Source organism: Plectropomus leopardus, chromosome 2 (genome assembly GCF_026936395.1).
Source record: "Plectropomus leopardus strain MGB_pleo_1.0 chromosome 2, ASM2693639v1, whole genome shotgun sequence".
NCBI classification, from domain to species: Eukaryota; Metazoa; Chordata; class Actinopteri; order Perciformes; family Serranidae; genus Plectropomus; species Plectropomus leopardus.
Genome location: NC_142177.1, coordinates 10,682,098 through 10,700,938, shown reverse-complemented (window position 1 = coordinate 10,700,938; position 18,841 = coordinate 10,682,098). Strand labels below are relative to the sequence as shown.

At 37.5% G+C, this 18,841-nt stretch overlaps 1 protein-coding gene across 1 annotated transcript; it reads right to left on the bottom strand.

Annotated features, from left to right (window-relative positions):
* Positions 1-9,925: 9,925 nt before the first annotated feature.
* On the bottom strand, positions 9,926-18,295 carry nelfcd (negative elongation factor complex member C/D). The gene is made up of 15 exons (XM_042511238.2): positions 18,077-18,295; positions 16,828-16,934; positions 16,563-16,672; positions 16,295-16,404; positions 16,055-16,162; positions 15,084-15,236; positions 14,346-14,476; positions 13,280-13,445; positions 12,646-12,780; positions 12,270-12,409; positions 11,522-11,636; positions 11,339-11,434; positions 11,106-11,246; positions 10,533-10,662; positions 9,926-10,283 (listed from the first exon to the last, which is right to left on the bottom strand). Exons 1-15 carry the CDS (start codon positions 18,134-18,136, stop codon positions 10,249-10,251), a joined length of 1,737 nt encoding a protein of 578 aa, XP_042367172.1. The 5' UTR covers positions 18,137-18,295; the 3' UTR covers positions 9,926-10,248.
* Positions 18,296-18,841: the final 546 nt, after the last annotated feature.

Here is an 18,841-nt window from a genome sequence, read left to right as displayed (position 1 = left end):
GCTTTTTTCAGCTGTTTTCAGATGTTTTTGAGACATGTCAAATTTTGGCATTGTTCACCTTACTATAGTCTTGGATTTTGGGTCATTTTTTCAACATACAAAATTATGCTGGTTTTGGCCATTTTCACAACTTTCTATGCTATGGCGTGTCTTGGCAGGGTATTCTAAGTTGTTTGTAGATGCTTTCAGATGGTTTTGGGATGTGACAAATTTTGGCATTTTTCGCCTTACTATAGTCTTGGATTTTTGGTCACTTTTTCGACATGCGCAATTATGCTGGTTTTGGCCATTTTTGTAACTTTCTATGCTATGGTTTGTGTTAGTAGGATATTCTAAGCTTTTTCAGCTGTTTTCAGATGTTTTTGAGACATGTCAAATTTTGGCATTGTTCACCTTACTATAGTCTTGGATTTTGGGTCATTTTTTCAACATACAAAATTATGCTGGTTTTGGCCATTTTCACAACTTTCTATGCTATGGTTTGTGTTACTAGGATATTCCAAGCTGTTTGTAGATGTTTTCAGATGATTTTGGGACATGTCAAATTTTGGCATTTTTCGCCTTACTATAGTCTTGGATTTTTGGTCACTTTTTCGACATGCACAATTATGATGTTTTTGGGGACATTTTGCAACTTCTTTCACTATGGCATGTCTTGGCAGGCTATTCTAAGCTGTTTTCAGATGTTTTCAGATGTTTTTGGGATGTGTCACATTTTGGCATTTTTCGCCTTACTATAGTCTTGGATTTTTGGTCACTTTTTCGACATGCACAATTATGCTGTTTTATGCCATTTTTGCAACTTTCTATGCTATGGTTTGTGTTAGTAGGATATTCTAAGCCGTTTGTAGATGTTTTCAGATGATTTTGGGACATGTCAAATTTTGGCATTTTTCGCCTTACTATAGTCTTGGATTTTTTGCTCACTTTTTAGACATGCCAAATTCTGATGTTTTTGGCGATTTCCACAACTTCCTATGCTATGGCTCGTGTTAGTAGGATATTCCAAGCTGTTTGTAGATGTTTTCAGATGATTTTGGGACATGTCAAATTTTGGCATTTTTCGCCTTACTATAGTCTTGGATTTTTGGTCATTTTTTCGACATACCAAATTCTGATGTTTTTGGCGATTTCCACAACGTTCTATGCTATGGCGTGTCTTGGCAGGATATTCTAAGCTGTTTTCAGATGTTTTCAGATGTTTTTGGGACATGTCAAATTTTGGCATTTTTCGCCTTACTATAGTCTTGGATTTTTGGTCACTTTTTCGACATGCACAATTATGCTGTTTTATGCCATTTTTGCAACTTTCTATGCTATGGTTTGTGTTACTAGGATATTCCAAGCTGTTTGTAGATGTTTTCAGATGATTTTGGGACATGTCAAATTTTGGCATTTTTCGCCTTACTATAGTCTTGGATTTTTGGTCACTTTTTTGACATGCACAATTATGATGTTTTTGGACATTTTGCAACTTCCTATGCTATGGCATGTCTTGGCAGGCTATTCTAAGCTGTTTTCAGATGTTTTCAGATGTTTTTGGGATGTGTCACATTTTGGCATTTTTCGCCTTACTATAGTCTTGGATTTTTGGTCACTTTTTCGACATGCACAATTATGCTGTTTTATGCCATTTTTGCAACTTTCTATGCTATGGTTTGTGTTAGTAGGATATTCTAAGCCGTTTGTAGATGTTTTCAGATGATTTTGGGACATGTCAAATTTTGGCATTTTTCGCCTTACTATAGTCTTGGATTTTTTGCTCACTTTTTCGACATGCCAAATTCTGATATTTTTGGCGATTTCCACAACTTTCTATACTATGGCTTGTGTTAGTAGGCTATTCTAAGCTTTTTTCAGCTGTTTTCAGATGTTTTTGAGACATGTCAAATTTTGGCATTGTTCACCTTACTATAGTCTTGGATTTTGGGTCATTTTTTCAACATGCAAAATTATGCTGGTTTTGGCCATTTTCACAACTTTCTATGCTATGGCGTGTCTTGGCAGGGTATTCTAAGTTGTTTGTAGATGCTTTCAGATGGTTTTGGGATGTGACAAATTTTGGCATTTTTCGCCTTACTATAGTCTTGGATTTTTGGTCATTTTTTCGACATGCCAAATTCTGATGTTTTTGGCGATTTCCACAACTTCCTATACTATGGCTCGTGTTAGTAGGATATTCTAAGCTGTTTGTAGATGCTTTCAGATGATTTTGGGACATGTCAAATTTTGGAATTTTTCGCCTTACTATAGTCTTGGATTTTTGGTCATTTTTTCGACATGCACAATTATGCTGGTTTTGGCCATTTTCACAACGTTCTATGCTATGGTGTGTCTTGGCAGGATATTCTAAGCTGTTTTCAGATGTTTTCAGATGATTTTGGGACATGTCAAATTTTGGCATTTTTAAGCCTTACTATAGTCTTGGATTTTTGGTCACTTTTTCGACATGCACAATTATGCTGTTTTATGCCATTTTTGCAACTTTCTATGCTATGGTTTGTGTTACTAGGATATTCCAAGCTGTTTGTAGATGTTTTCAGATGTTTTTGGGACATGTCAAATTTTGGCATTTTTCGCCTTACTATAGTCTTGGATTTTTGGTCACTTTTTCGACATGCACAATTATGCTGTTTTATGCCATTTTTGCAACTTTCTATGCTATGGTTTGTGTTACTAGGATATTCTAAGCTATTTGTAGATGTTTTCAGATGATTTTGGGACATGTCAAATTTTGGCATTTTTCGCCTTACTATAGTCTTGGATTTTTGGTCACTTTTTCGACATGCACAATTATGCTGTTTTACGCCATTTTTGCAACTTTCTATGCTATGGTTTGTGTTACTAGGATAGTCTAAGCTGTTTGTAGATGTTTTCAGATGATTTTGGGACATGTCAAATTTTGGCATTGTTCACCTTACTATAGTCTTGGATTTTGGGTCATTTTTTCAACATACAAAATTATGCTGGTTTTGGCCATTTTCACAACTTTCTATGCTATGGTTTGTGTTACTAGGATATTCCAAGCTGTTTGTAGATGTTTTCAGATGATTTTGGGACATGTCAAATTTTGGCATTTTTAAGCCTTACTATAGTCTTGGATTTTTGGTCACTTTTTCGACATGCACAATTATGATGTTTTTGGGGACATTTTGCAACTTCTATGCTATGGCATGTCTTGGCAGGCTATTCTAAGCTGTTTTCAGATGTTTTCAGATGTTTTTGGGATGTGTCACATTTTGGCATTTTTCGCCTTACTATAGTCTTGGATTTTTGGTCACTTTTTCGACATGCACAATTATGCTGGTTTTGGCCATTTTCACAACTTTCTATGCTATGGCTTGTGTTAGTAGGCTATTCTAAGCTGTTTTCAGATGTTTTCAGATGATTTTGGGACGTGTCAAATTTTGGCATTTTTCGCCTTACTATAGTCTTGGATTTTTGGTCACTTTTTTGACATGCACAATTATGATGTTTTTGGGGACATTTTGCAACTTCCTTTGCTATGGCATGTCTTAGCAGGCTATTCTAAGCTGTTTTCAGCTGTTTTCAGATGTTTTTGGGACGTGTCACATTTTGGCATTTTTAGCCTTACTATAGTCTTGGATTTTTGGTCATTTTTTCGACATGCCAATTTATGATGTTTTTGGCGATTTCCACAACTTTCTATGCTATGGCTTGTGTTAGTAGGATATTCTAAGCTGTTTGTAGATGCTTTCAGATGTTTTTGGGATGTGACAAATTTTGGCATTTTCGCCTTACTATAGTCTTGGATTTTTGGTCACTTTTTTCGACATGCCTAATTATGATGTTTTTGTGGACTTTTTGCATCTTTCTATGCTATGGCATGTCTTGGCAGGCTATTCTAAGCTGTTTTCAGCTGTTTTCAGATGATTTTGGGACGTGTCAAATTTTGGCATTTTTAAGCCTTACTATAGTCTTGGATTTTTGGTCACTTTTTTGACATGCACAATTATGCTGTTTTATGCCATTTTGCAACTTTTTATGCTATGGTTTGTGTTAGTAGGATATTCTAAGCCGTTTGTAGATGTTTTCAGATGATTTTGGGACATGTCAAATTTTGGCATTTTTCGCCTTACTATAGTCTTGGATTTTTGGTCACTTTTTCGACATGCACAATTATGCTGGTTTTGGCCATTTTTGCAACTTTCTATGCTATGGTTTGTGTTAGTAGGATATTCTAAGCCGTTTGTAGATGTTTTCAGATGATTTTGGGACATGTCAAATTTTGGCATTTTTCGCCTTACTATAGTCTTGGATTTTTGGTCACTTTTTCGACATGCACAATTATGATGTTTTTGGGGACATTTTGCAACTTCCTTCGCTATGGCATGTCTTGGCAGGCTATTCTAAGCTGTTTTCAGATGTTTTCAGATGTTTTTGGGATGTGTCCCATTTTGGCATTTTCGCCTTACTATAGTCTTGGATTTTTGTTCATTTTTCCGACATGCAAAATTATGCTGGTTTTGGCCATTTTTACAACGTTCTATGCTATGGCATGTCTTGGCAGGATATTCTAAGCTGTTTGTAGATGTTTTCAGATGATTTTGGGACATGTCAAATTTTGGCATTTTTCGCCTTACTATAGTCTTGGATTTTTGGTCACTTTTTCGACATGCGCAATTATGCTGGTTTTGGCCATTTTTGTAACTTTCTATGCTATGGCTTGTGTTAGTAGGCTATTCTAAGCTTTTTTCAGCTGTTTTCAGATGTTTTTGAGACATGTCAAATTTTGGCATTGTTCACCTTACTATAGTCTTGGATTTTGGGTCATTTTTTCAACATACAAAATTATGCTGGTTTTGGCCATTTTCACAACTTTCTATGCTATGGCGTGTCTTGGCAGGGTATTCTAAGTTGTTTGTAGATGCTTTCAGATGGTTTTGGGATGTGACAAATTTTGGCATTTTTCGCCTTACTATAGTCTTGGATTTTTGGTCACTTTTTCGACATGCGCAATTATGCTGGTTTTGGCCATTTTTGTAACTTTCTATGCTATGGCTTGTGTTAGTAGGCTATTCTAAGCTTTTTCCAGCTGTTTTCAGATGTTTTTGAGACATGTCAAATTTTGGCATTGTTCACCTTACTATAGTCTTGGATTTTGGGTCATTTTTTCAACATACAAAATTATGCTGGTTTTGGCCATTTTCACAACTTTCTATGCTATGGTTTGTGTTACTAGGATATTCCAAGCTGTTTGTAGATGTTTTCAGATGATTTTGGGACGTGTCAAATTTTGGCATTTTTCGCCTTACTATAGTCTTGGATTTTTGGTCACTTTTTCGACATGCACAATTATGATGTTTTTGGGGACATTTTGCAACTTCCTTCGCTATGGCATGTCTTGGCAGGCTATTCTAAGCTGTTTTCAGATGTTTTCAGATGTTTTTGGGATGTGTCACATTTTGGCATTTTTCGCCTTACTATAGTCTTGGATTTTTGGTCACTTTTTCGACATGCACAATTATGCTGTTTTATGCCATTTTTGCAACTTTCTATGCTATGGTTTGTGTTAGTAGGATATTCTAAGCCGTTTGTAGATGTTTTCAGATGATTTTGGGACATGTCAAATTTTGGCATTTTTCGCCTTACTATAGTCTTGGATTTTTTGCTCACTTTTTAGACATGCCAAATTCTGATGTTTTTGGGGACATTTTGCAACTTCCTTCGCTATGGCATGTCTTGGCAGGCTATTCTAAGCTGTTTTCAGATGTTTTCAGATGTTTTTGGGATGTGTCACATTTTGGCATTTTTCGCCTTACTATAGTCTTGGATTTTTGGTCACTTTTTCGACATGCACAATTATGCTGTTTTATGCCATTTTTGCAACTTTCTATGCTATGGTTTGTGTTAGTAGGATATTCTAAGCCGTTTGTAGATGTTTTCAGATGATTTTGGGACATGTCAAATTTTGGCATTTTTCGCCTTACTATAGTCTTGGATTTTTTGCTCACTTTTTCGACATGCCAAATTCTGATATTTTTGGCGATTTCCACAACTTTCTATACTATGGCTTGTGTTAGTAGGCTATTCTAAGCTGTTTTCAGCTGTTTTCAGATGTTTTTGAGACATGTCAAATTTTGGCATTGTTCACCTTACTATAGTCTCGGATTTTGGGTCATTTTTTCGACATGCAAAATTATGCTGGTTTTGGCCATTTTCACAACTTTCTATGCTATGGCGTGTCTTGGCAGGGTATTCTAAGTTGTTTGTAGATGCTTTCAGATGGTTTTGGGATGTGACAAATTTTGGCATTTTTCGCCTTACTATAGTCTTGGATTTTTGGTCATTTTTTCGACATGCCAAATTCTGATGTTTTTGGCGATTTCCACAACTTTCTATGCTATGGCTCGTGTTAGTAGGATATTCTAAGCTGTTTGTAGATGCTTTCAGATGATTTTGGGACATGTCAAATTTTGGAATTTTTCGCCTTACTATAGTCTTGGATTTTTGGTCATTTTTTCGACATGCACAATTATGCTGGTTTTGGCCATTTTTGCAACTTTCTATGCTATGGTTTGTGTTACTAGGATATTCCAAGCTGTTTGTAGATGTTTTCAGATGTTTTTGGGACATGTCAAATTTTGGCATTTTTCGCCTTACTATAGTCTTGGATTTTTGGTCACTTTTTCGACATGCACAATTATGCTGTTTTATGCCATTTTTGCAACTTTCTATGCTATGGTTTGTGTTACTAGGATATTCTAAGCTATTTGTAGATGTTTTCAGATGATTTTGGGACATGTCAAATTTTGGCATTTTTCGCCTTACTATAGTCTTGGATTTTTGGTCACTTTTTCGACATGCACAATTATGCTGTTTTACGCCATTTTTGCAACTTTCTATGCTATGGTTTGTGTTACTAGGATAGTCTAAGCTGTTTGTAGATGTTTTCAGATGATTTTGGGACATGTCAAATTTTGGCATTGTTCACCTTACTATAGTCTTGGATTTTGGGTCATTTTTTCAACATACAAAATTATGCTGGTTTTGGCCATTTTCACAACTTTCTATGCTATGGTTTGTGTTACTAGGATATTCCAAGCTGTTTGTAGATGTTTTCAGATGATTTTGGGACATGTCAAATTTTGGCATTTTTCGCCTTACTATAGTCTTGGATTTTTGGTCACTTTTTCGACATGCACAATTATGATGTTTTTGGGGACATTTTGCAACTTCCTTCGCTATGGCATGTCTTGGCAGGCTATTCTAAGCTGTTTTCAGATGTTTTCAGATGTTTTTGGGATGTGTCACATTTTGGCATTTTTCGCCTTACTATAGTCTTGGATTTTTGGTCACTTTTTCGACATGCACAATTATGCTGGTTTTGGCCATTTTCACAACTTTCTATGCTATGGCTTGTGTTAGTAGGCTATTCTAAGCTGTTTTCAGATGTTTTTGGGACGTGTCAAATTTTGGCATTTTTCGCCTTACTATAGTCTTGGATTTTTGGTCACTTTTTTGACATGCACAATTATGATGTTTTTGGGGACATTTTGCAACTTCCTTTGCTATGGCATGTCTTAGCAGGCTATTCTAAGCTGTTTTCAGCTGTTTTCAGATGTTTTTGGGACGTGTCACATTTTGGCATTTTTAGCCTTACTATAGTCTTGGATTTTTGGTCATTTTTTCGACATGCCAATTTATGATGTTTTTGGCGATTTCCACAACTTTCTATGCTATGGCTTGTGTTAGTAGGATATTCTAAGCTGTTTGTAGATGCTTTCAGATGTTTTTGGGATGTGACAAATTTTGGCATTTTTCGCCTTACTATAGTCTTGGATTTTTGGTCACTTTTTCGACATGCCAAATTATGATGTTTTTGGGGACTTTTTGCAACTTTCTATGCTATGGCATGTCTTGGCAGGCTATTCTAAGCTGTTTTCAGCTGTTTTCAGATGATTTTGGGACGTGTCAAATTTTGGCATTTTTCGCCTTACTATAGTCTTGGATTTTTGGTCACTTTTTCGACATGCACAATTATGCTGTTTTATGCCATTTTTGCAACTTTTTATGCTATGGTTTGTGTTAGTAGGATATTCTAAGCCGTTTGTAGATGTTTTCAGATGATTTTGGGACATGTCAAATTTTGGCATTTTTCGCCTTACTATAGTCTTGGATTTTGGTCACTTTTTCGACATGCACAATTATGCTGGTTTTGGCCATTTTTGCAATCTTCTATGCTATGGTTTGTGTTAGTAGGATATTCTAAGCCGTTTGTAGATGTTTTCAGATGATTTTGGGACATGTCAAATTTTGGCATTTTTCGCCTTACTATAGTCTTGGATTTTTGGTCACTTTTTCGACATGCACAATTATGATGTTTTTGGGGACATTTTGCAACTTCCTTCGCTATGGCATGTCTTGGCAGGCTATTCTAAGCTGTTTTCAGATGTTTTCAGATGTTTTTGGGATGTGTCACATTTTGGCATTTTTCGCCTTACTATAGTCTTGGATTTTTGTTAATTTTTCCGACATGCAAAATTATGCTGGTTTTGGCCATTTTGACAACGTTCTATGCTATGGCATGTCTTGGCAGGATATTCTAAGCTGTTTGTAGATGTTTTCAGATGATTTTGGGACATGTCAAATTTTGGCATTTTTCGCCTTACTATAGTCTTGGATTTTTGGTCACTTTTTCGACATGCGCAATTATGCCGGTTTTGGCCATTTTTGTAACTTTCTATGCTATGGCTTGTGTTAGTAGGCTATTCTAAGCTTTTTTCAGCTGTTTTCAGATGTTTTTGAGACATGTCAAATTTTGGCATTGTTCACCTTACTATAGTCTTGGATTTTGGGTCATTTTTTCAACATACAAAATTATGCTGGTTTTGGCCATTTTCACAACTTTCTATGCTATGGCGTGTCTTGGCAGGGTATTCTAAGTTGTTTGTAGATGCTTTCAGATGGTTTTGGGATGTGACAAATTTTGGCATTTTTCGCCTTACTATAGTCTTGGATTTTTGGTCATTTTTTCGACATACCAAATTCTGATGTTTTTGGCGATTTCCACAACTTCCTATGCTATGGCTCGTGTTAGTAGGATATTCCAAGCTGTTTGTAGATGTTTTCAGATGATTTTGGGACATGTCAAATTTTGGCATTTTTCGCCTTACTATAGTCTTGGATTTTTGGTCATTTTTTCGACATACCAAATTCTGATGTTTTTGGCGATTTCCACAACGTTCTATGCTATGGTGTGTCTTGGCAGGATATTCTAAGCTGTTTTCAGCTATTTTCAGATGATTTTGGGACGTGTCAAATTTTGGCATTTTTCGCCTTACTATAGTCTTGGATTCTTGGTCATTTTTTCGACATGCACAACCATAATGTTTTTGGTCATTTTTGCAAATTTATATGCTATGGCATGTCTTGGCAGGCTATTCTAAGCTGTTTTCAGCTGTTTTCACATCTTTTTGGGACATGTCAAATTTTGGCATTTTTCGCCTTACTATAGTCTTGGATTTCTGGTCATTTTTTTGACATGCACAATTATGATGTTTTTTGGGACTTTTTGCTACTTTGTATGCTATGGTGTGTCTTGGCAGGTTATTCTAAGCTGTTTTCAGTTGCTTTCAGATGTTTTTGGGACATGTCAGATTTGGTGGGGTTTCAGATTTTTATAAATATTCACTGATGTCAGAAATGACAGATGTCATTTTAAATTGTCAGATGTCATTTTAAACTGTCTGTACTTACGAAAATAAATATCAAGAGACTTCTGCTGGTACCTTAATGTGTGAAGTCTTTATTCTTAACAGAACTAGTTCTACTGCTGTGCTTGAGACCTTTGATAGTAATGATTGCAGGAAAGCTCTTTTTAAACATTAGTTAATAGAACAATTAAATCAAGTGTCATTTAATAATAATAATTAATAGCATGAAATAAATACATGCAAGAAACTACATGTTCAAGTTTTTTTTATTTTAAAATAGCTTGAGCACAAACATAATATATAGAAAAATCAAATATACATGTGAAAAAGAAAACACTTAGCTGCATCTTCAGAGGCTTGTCCTTTGACCCGTCTGTCACATTACTGTACTTTTACATCAACTGTTTGACATGTACCTTTGTTGACTCAAGCAAAAGAAATTGTCCACTTGTTCAAACTGAAAAGTCTGTCTTGGTGCTTTGTGCGTCAACATCAAGCAGAGCGTTAAGTGACAACAGATCCTTTGTCTCTATGAGGTTTTCCTGGTACAATCTTCAGTGTCCTGTCCACATCAGTTTATCATGATGAAGTTTGACTTGCAATGAGCTAAAAAAAAAAAAGAAAAGGAAAATAATGACCCACATGTTAGTGCTCCAAGATGGGGGTTTTAACATATTATTTTATGTTCTAATTTATGGCCCATTTTAATGTGCGAAAAGCACTTCCTTCCTATTTTTGAGTGCGTGTGAAGCTGTTATTTGCTGTGCATGGTCGCCCTGATCTTATCATGACACTTGACTTTCTCTCTCAGTATAGCGTGAGTGCACAGACTTAAAACATTAATGTGTCACCTACCAATAAACTCTGCAACAGGGTCATGTTCTCCCTCTGTGCGGATTGTTCCTGCGATGCTGTCGTTCTCCAGGATGGGCAGGAAGAGCTGAACAAAGTCTGATGTGTAGGGAGGCGCGATCACATCCAGCACCTTATGAGGAGAAACACTCAAGTTTAAGTGATTTGTTCTAAGTTTTTTTTAATGCACAAGTTATAAATGTTTCCTCATGTAAGTTATATCTGAAAACAGCAGCAAAACTTTAAAGCTGCAATTACAGGCAGCAGAAACAGCCTGTCAACGCTGACATAATCCCTAGCTCTGAGTTGATTTTAATTTCAAATTGATCCATTCAACCAAATATCATTCAAGGTAAGGGTGAGTAATATCCACTGAAATAAAAATCTCTCAAATTTACACCACTTGATTCAAGACTAGTTTAGCACCATGAGTGTAGTCAAAGTTTGAGACTTTCAGGACCTTCAGACACTAACATCTGCGATGGAGGAAAATACTCTTTCTAGTTCTAATTGTGGTCACTTCCTTTCCCAAATTTTATCTCTTTACTGCTAATCAAGATCAGAAGCAGCTGTTACCTCAGTGACAAAATATCTAATGAGGGAGATGTCCGTGTTGAGTTTCTCCAGACACTTGCGAATGTAACCAACTACGGGCAGGACGTAGCCACGACTCAGCAGATGAACCATCCGGTCCAACAGAGTCTTCTTCAGCTCCAGCTGAGAGAGAAGTAAAACTGTCAGCTGTGAGTTACACCAAACCCACTGCTGAAAACTAAAAAAAAGGAAGCATGAGGTTAACACGAGCGAACCTGCTCCATGACGTCCAGCTGAGAGTGCTCCGTCTCAAAAAGCTTGATGAGCAGCTGGAGGACCTGCGGGTGCAGCAGCTGGTGACACGTACAGATCTGTGTGGAGGAAACGTTTATTTTTGAAATCACTTCCTCTTTCAAAGAATTTCAAATGTAAAGTTTCATGTGCTGATAATGTCACACCTCGTCAAGTAAAGCTAAATGAACTGGAGTGTGGTCTGTCTGCAACTGGAAGTACCGCGGCTCAGATACCGTCCAGTCCACCCATTTCAAAACCCCCATAGCAACTACTGGAAACCTGAATACAAACACACAAACATAAAGTGAGCATGGATCAGTCAGAAGTGACAACAGCTGAATATTGAACCTCAGTCATGTTTGAATAAGACTGTAAAGTGGCCTATTGCGTTACTCTTAGATCTGATCTAACGTGGCTTCCACAACAGTACGCTGCTTAGCTCCCGTGTGAGTTAAGGGTTAAAGGAGTGTTGCTGATGTGGAAAGTCGATAACACAAAATTCTCAAAGAAGGCTTGGCTCAGTCGAAGAGGCACTTGGCATTAGGCGGGATAGGCTTATACGTGGCAATGTCATCATGCAAAAACGTATGTCGGATCACATCAGAAAACATTTTTTAAAGGGTTTGATGCTTAAACATACGTACTTTGACCAAAATTTGAATGTTTGGATTTTAATACATAAGGATTGCTACTGGGATGCTGCAGAGTGATATAAACACCTCATAAAATGACTTCAGGTGACTACAGCTGAAATGTAGCCTGATGGCTAACACAGGCACATCTACAGAGATGTTGATTTATGTGCATTGTCCTTATAAATAATATAAAATACAAAACACAAATAACATAGTAGGCCCACCCGTTAATTAATGTTTCATCTTTTGAGGAATGATATCTTGTTAGTCGACTCACCGGATGCACTGATACAAAGTGCCGAGTTCAGCCACCAGCTCTGTGGCTCCTTTGTTTTCATTGCAGCACAGGTTGTGCACGGTCTCTATGGCCTTGGAAGTCGACTTCAGCTCGTCTTTGTTGATGTTGACTCGCTTGTTCTGGGGTTGAACAGACATAAAGGTGTAAAGCAGTTATGAAGTTGAAACCAGGGTTTCTGAAGGACACAAATGATCAGAGGAATTCTGTAAAGAAATAAGTAGTTTAGAACAAACTAGCTGAGCCAGTTGATCAAAATCAAATGAAAACTGAAAACTACCATGAGTGGTAACAAATTACTAGTCTAATCCAGTTAGTCAGTCACCAACACACAAAAATTCATCCCCGCTCTCTGTACCTTTTTCCATGTTTCAACCACGCTGGCAGCATAAGCCAGGATGTGGATGTATTTGTGTTTGTGGTCTTGGTTGATCTTTGATCCGGGCTTAAACAGAGACTGCATGAACAGGTCCAGAAAGGCCGGCACTCTGATCTAAAGACGAGAAAGATAAATATGTCAGCACCTTAACAAGCGTTTAGTGGATACAAACCACAGACTGTATGTAAACATGGACAACGCCCCCTAAATTACCCCCCCATGCTTAAGTGAAGCTAAAATATCCGGGATACGGGCGTTGCCATCTTGCGCTGGTTAAGTCTTTTGGAGCTGGAGTCTGCGCAGTAGTGATATCCACGGTGGGGAAGTCCCCGCCAAAATAACTGTCTGACCAATCGTGAGCAGCTCCATTGAAAGCGAGCGAGCGAACACTTGAACAAACATCAGAGAGATGAGAAATACCTTCAGAAACCAGAAACCGTCTTTGGGAAAAATGTATTTTGTGTGTACTTTGAGTTTTTAGTTTGGCCTATACTGCAGACAGACACCAGGGGGCGATCCAGACTGAAAAGTTACACTTCAGGGTAACTGTCATCTTGTCCATCTTTATATAGAGTCTGTGATACAAACAGGGTCAATGATGCTCAGTACTTACCAGCTCCACAGGAGGCGGGTCCATGCTGCTGAACATCTTGAACAGAACTGTGATGTCTGCAGGATTCAGGGCTCCTTTAGACAACATGGCACCGAGCGCCTGGCAGGCTCGAGGGTAGGCGGCTGCTGTGCCGAGCGCCAGGGTTATCTGACTGGCATCGTGACCTCTGTGATATAAACCGCAGAGTTAATATCATCCAGATTTGAATGAATTCCTGTTTGTATTCAGCAACGTTATCCACATAACATATCGTTGTTGTTTTTTTAATTTAACCTTTGTTTATACTTTATATATAATCTCATTGAGACACAGGGTCTAATTCTCAAGGGAGACCTGTTTCAGACAACATACAAAATAACAAATTAGTTACAGACAGACAGATTTATCAATATAGTACATACTATATTTCAGTCAAATGACAAGTGGAAGCAGATTAAAAATACTAAAAACAGGAACAAGTTTCAGTTTGCAAAAGTGGATAATGATGGCCAGTGGACCACAGAGTACGAAGTGCAATGCTGAGTGAGGAGTTTACAGCCAGTTATGAATCCATGCGCTCCGTGATAGACGGCATCCAACATTTGTAGAGAGCTGGCAGAGGCATTCATGTAAACAATGTCACCAAAGTCAAGAGGAGGTAAGGACGAGACATTTCCTTGCATTAAATGAAAAATGTGATTTGCTCCTAAAGAAAAATCCTGGTTTTAATTTCAGTTTCTGTAAACGATGTTCAATGTGGGCCTTAAAAAGAAAGAATTTTATCAACTGAGATCCGTAGGTATTTACAGGAGGCCACAAACTCCAGGGGGGTGCCTTGTGTGGATGTAATAAAAGGGAGAACTGCTGGCACCTTCCCTTTGTTCGAAAACAGCATACCCTTTGTTTCGGCAGTATTTGAGATGGAACAAGTGCAACTGAATAGTGTCGAATGCGTTTGCATGACAATAAACAATTTTGTCATCGGTATAGAGATGTAAAGATGCATCAGTAATATTCTGAACCACATTGTTAATCCACTCCCTGAAAAAAACAGAAAAAAGAATCTCATTAAAAACGATAAAGTTACCTCTCATGCGCTGACTTCTGCACCTCCTGGCCAATCCTACGAACAGCTGAACCGCCCTGCTCCTCCTGAGAGAGGATGGACATCATCGCCTGGGCAAAGAGGTAAGTGTGCTCACCGTGACACACCATCTTCTACAAGAGAGAGGAGGGAACCGCTCAGCATAGAGCAACACGTTCAGCACATGCACTGTGGTTTTAATAAATCAGCTTGATATTTTTATTTGGGACTGAACTCTCACTTTCTAAGCCGAATCGATAAACAAGCTAGAGAAATAATGATCCCTCTGTCTATAAAATGTCTGATTAGGAGCAGAAAAACAAGCTGAAAATGATTCTTGGTTGTTCTTTCTGACTGACCAACAGTCCAAAACTCAAATATTTATTCAAGTTACAATTATATAAACTGAAAAACAGCAAACCCTCATATCCTCATATCTGAGAAGTGAGAATCATTGATTTTATTTTTTTTTTAATCAACTAAAATAATAGATACAGAGATTAATAATATCATCATTTCAGCACTAAAATCTGGGTTTTAAAATGTCGTATTAAAAAAAAGTGCAAGGTAGATACTAAGGTACAATATAAATGATTCTATATTTGAAAACATGAAAAAGATTTTTAAAAATAACTTACTAAACGCTGAATGTAAATGTATGCAGAAAGTAACTGATAAATGGAAATGACACTTATATTTTATTGCACCACTGTCAATGAAACAGAGAAGCAACAGGCTCACAGCAAATTCTGGCAGGTTCTTCTCCAGGTTTTCTTCTCCTCCGTCCAGCAGCGTCGCTAAAGACGTCCTTAACACCCGCGAGAAAACCTCCAGCTGCTGGCACGCTGTGGATACACTGGTAATCTCACCTTGATAACCTGCGTCTGAAATGAGCTAAACACACACACACACACACACACACACACAAAATATGTTCACGTGATGAAAACGGACATACAGACTCTTTCAGGCATTATAATGTAAAAGCTGAACAAAGCTAACAAATGTTCATTTCACAAAATGTATGAAAGAATGGCGAATCTATGTATTGATTAATCATAGAATTAAACTACGAGCCGTTTTAATTTATTAATTCATCAATTACTGTTTAGTCTGTAGAATGTCAAAAAACAATGACCGGTTACCATCTCAACATGCCAGAAAACAAATCTTGAAATTGCTTTTTTTCTGTTAAAAAGTTAAAAAAAAAGAAAAAAAAAGAAAAAAAGGACAAACTGATTAAATTTATAGTCACAGGAAACATAAAAAGATTGAAATGTGCCTATGTCATTATATGCATCAGCAATCAGCCAACAAGAGTCAGAAAATATCAGCATATCGGATACTGGCAAAAATGCAATATCGGGCATCCCTAAAACTGAAAAAAAAACAAACCCCAAAACAAACAAACAAACAAACAAACAAATCCTGACATTTAATGAGCCAAATTTTAGTGGACCTAAAATACTGTTTCAGTACAAAGCAGTAAACTATTCTCCATTTCTCTGCTGAGGGAAGTAAATAATAGAAAAAATTAAATTTAAAATAAATGTTAAAAAATATATTATTTTTTATAGTAACTCAATAAAAGAGATCACAAATTAGTGGCTTGATATACTTTAATTAACAGCCTTAACTCTAAAACATAATTGTGCTATAAGTCCTACACTTGTGGGCCAGGAACTGCTTTACTGCCGTTTTTACTGCCGTACCTTTACAGTGAAGTTGAGCATCAGGCAGTCTGGGTGAGCCTCTGCCAGCTTATAGAAAAGATCTCTCCATGTAGTGTGTGCTATCATCTGCTCGAGCCAAGCAGGAGTCTGAAAACACAAAAGACCGGATTGGTTTGGTCATGTGTAAACTCAAACAAATAAATATGTTTGACAAAAGATGTTTAGGATTTCTGAACACTCGTATTTGTAAAATTACAACCAGGTTTTCAGAAATCTCACCTCTCCCTCGACAGTGAAAATGGAATCAGCTTTCTGAGGGTCAAAGTGTTTTATCAGGAGACTCTTGAGGTGATTTTCTACTCGCTCCTGGACCTGAGCGGGCTCTACACCTACAATCAAAATAAAAAAATGACAGATGAGTGAATGGTCATCAACGAGGCACAAGGCAACAGTCGGGGCGGGAAGAGCTTTGTTTTGGGCACAGTAATTCTGACTCGTGTGCCCGGAAAACACCCCAGGATCTTGTAGGCTACCAAGTGAAACCTACCCATCTGGATGAGCCACTCTGCCAGCAGATTGACGGTCTGAGCCACAGCAGAGTAGTTTTCAGAGAGAAGCTGGATGACATGTTCTGGAGAGCCACCTGATTGAAAATACCTGTGAGAAAAATGAGAGAAAAGGGTGGTTTTCCATCAACAAATTCTCAGTTTTCAGTTATTTTGTTGGCTTTTTCTCATTTAGAGATGCTTTGTGTGTCCCTCAGTGGGATGAGGGCGATGATGTTATGTTTGTACGAAGAAACAGGTGCTCACGTTTTGAGTGTGTTGAAGATGGCAGGCTCCATGATGTAATCCCGGCTGGAGAATTTCTGCAAACAGTCTTCCTGGATCTTCCCATCATTTTCTCCTTCCACATAATCCTGCTCAAAGACACATAAATACATGTGCTTATGCTTCTGTAATGGCTCTTCTGTCGTTATCAAATTGGGTTATATATTTACATTTATTATGGGTCAACCGATGTTGGTTTTCAGTGCTGATACTGATTATTAGTAGTTACTGGGACCAATAGCCAATATTTGGAACTGATGTGCATTTACAATAAAAATGAAAATCTTTCTGTCAATATTTCGAATTTGGAATTAACAAACTGAGACTTTGAGTAATTCAAGTGACAATTTAAATGAAAAATGTATAAATAAAATTAGCTCCCTGAGGTTTTACAAAGTAAAAGTTCCTCCCATGCTGACACGTTCTTTGCACTTAAATTGATGAATTTTGTCAGCGATCATTGACATATAATGCTGATACAGATATTTAGAAAAATGCAAAATATGGGTCCCGATAATTGGCCAGGCCGAATATTTACAAGTGATATTCTTTATTTTTTTCTGCAAACAGTCATATTGATGGAGAGTGACAAGCGTCACAGAATAAACATCACGGACATTAATTTAAAGACACTTGTCACATGTACGTGACTGAGCATCATCAGCTTTAAAGCACAATAACATGTAGATGAAAGCTCTATGCTTGAGAACAGTAGCGGGTTAAACGTTTACTAAACTCCTTCAACAAATAGACTTTCCATAAGTTACAACACGGGGTCATTTTTTCAGCTGAATTTATATGAATACACAAAGCATCAAACGAGACTCGTGTTGAGTGTTATTGAGCCAGCATTTGGCTTCTGAGGCAGATTTAAGCACATTTTATGTTAGGAAAAATAATCTAAAATACGACGACAGAGATTAAAGAAGTGGTTCAGTTGTACATTAAAGTGAGCTGAGTAACTATTAATGAAACTTTCATTTCCATGTCATCTAGCTGTAACGTTAGTTAGCCTGTAGTTAGCTAGCGGATCCGCTAAGCTGCTGCAGATTCAAACCATGCAGGAAATCTTGTCAGCGCAGTTGTGTGGCCGCATTTATCTCTACACATCACCTCTGTGTTCACTGTAAAGTGTAGAGGAAACAAATCAGCAGCTTGTGTATTTGCAGCTATGCTAACGCTGCTTAGCTAGCTAATGAACTGAGCACCGAGTAGCAACAAGTCATCTCACCATGGGACCCTCCCCCGTGCCTTCCCAGTCTCCGCTGCCGCTGTAATATTCCTCGTCCATGATGACGGGAGAGAGGTAGTGTTGAATCAGCTACAACAACACAACTTTGACTTTTAAATCTTGGCGTGACTTCGTTTTACTGCTGAAGATGCTGGGAGCAGCTAGCCCGTCTAGCTTGCAAGCTAACAACAACAGGATGAAGATGGCGAGTCGGCGAACTTCAGGCCACGCCCCCCGCGGTAAACTGACGGTATTATCTCCCTGAGTTCTGTCTGTCAGGATAACAACTTTAACTATCTGTTATCTTTAAACTGTTAGTCATTTAAGAACAAAACAATTTAACCGAACATCAATAATGCCAAATATTTAGTAAGAAAATGGCATAGCAATAATATCAGTGATAACACATTAAAAATTAATAATAATGAAATGTGCTAATATACTTTCTTTATGTGATTGACTTGAAATCTGACAGGGGGATTCATAAAAGGTGACACGTGCTCAGTGTTACACCAGAGAACTCAGCTTTTATACATTATTTCTTTCATAAAGCTTGCAACATTGGAATAAACAAACACATAAGACAATAACAGAACCAGGGCATGATAAGGAGATCAATCAGGTGCTATTTACAGGCACTGAGAAAGTATATAGAAAAATATCTCTCGGGTTATATGACATGGAAAAACACCCTAAATGAAAATTACAACTTGACAGAGGAAGCAGGTGGTGAGGCAGCTCAGGATGTGAGATTATGTTGTTTTG

Bases quoted from the DNA above. Each gene is read 5' to 3' on its own strand.
- nelfcd (XM_042511238.2), bottom strand. From the start codon at position 18,136: ATGGACGAGGAATATTACAGCGGCAGCGGAGACTGGGAAGGCACGGGG. The intron at 12,781-13,279 runs GTAAGTACTGAG...TCTCGTCTTTAG, and splicing joins ACCCGCCTCCTGTGGAGCTG to ATCAGAGTGCCGGCCTTTCT. The intron at 10,663-11,105 runs GTAACAGCTGCT...TCTCCTCATAAG, and splicing joins TTAGATATTTTGTCACTGAG to GTGCTGGATGTGATCGCGCC.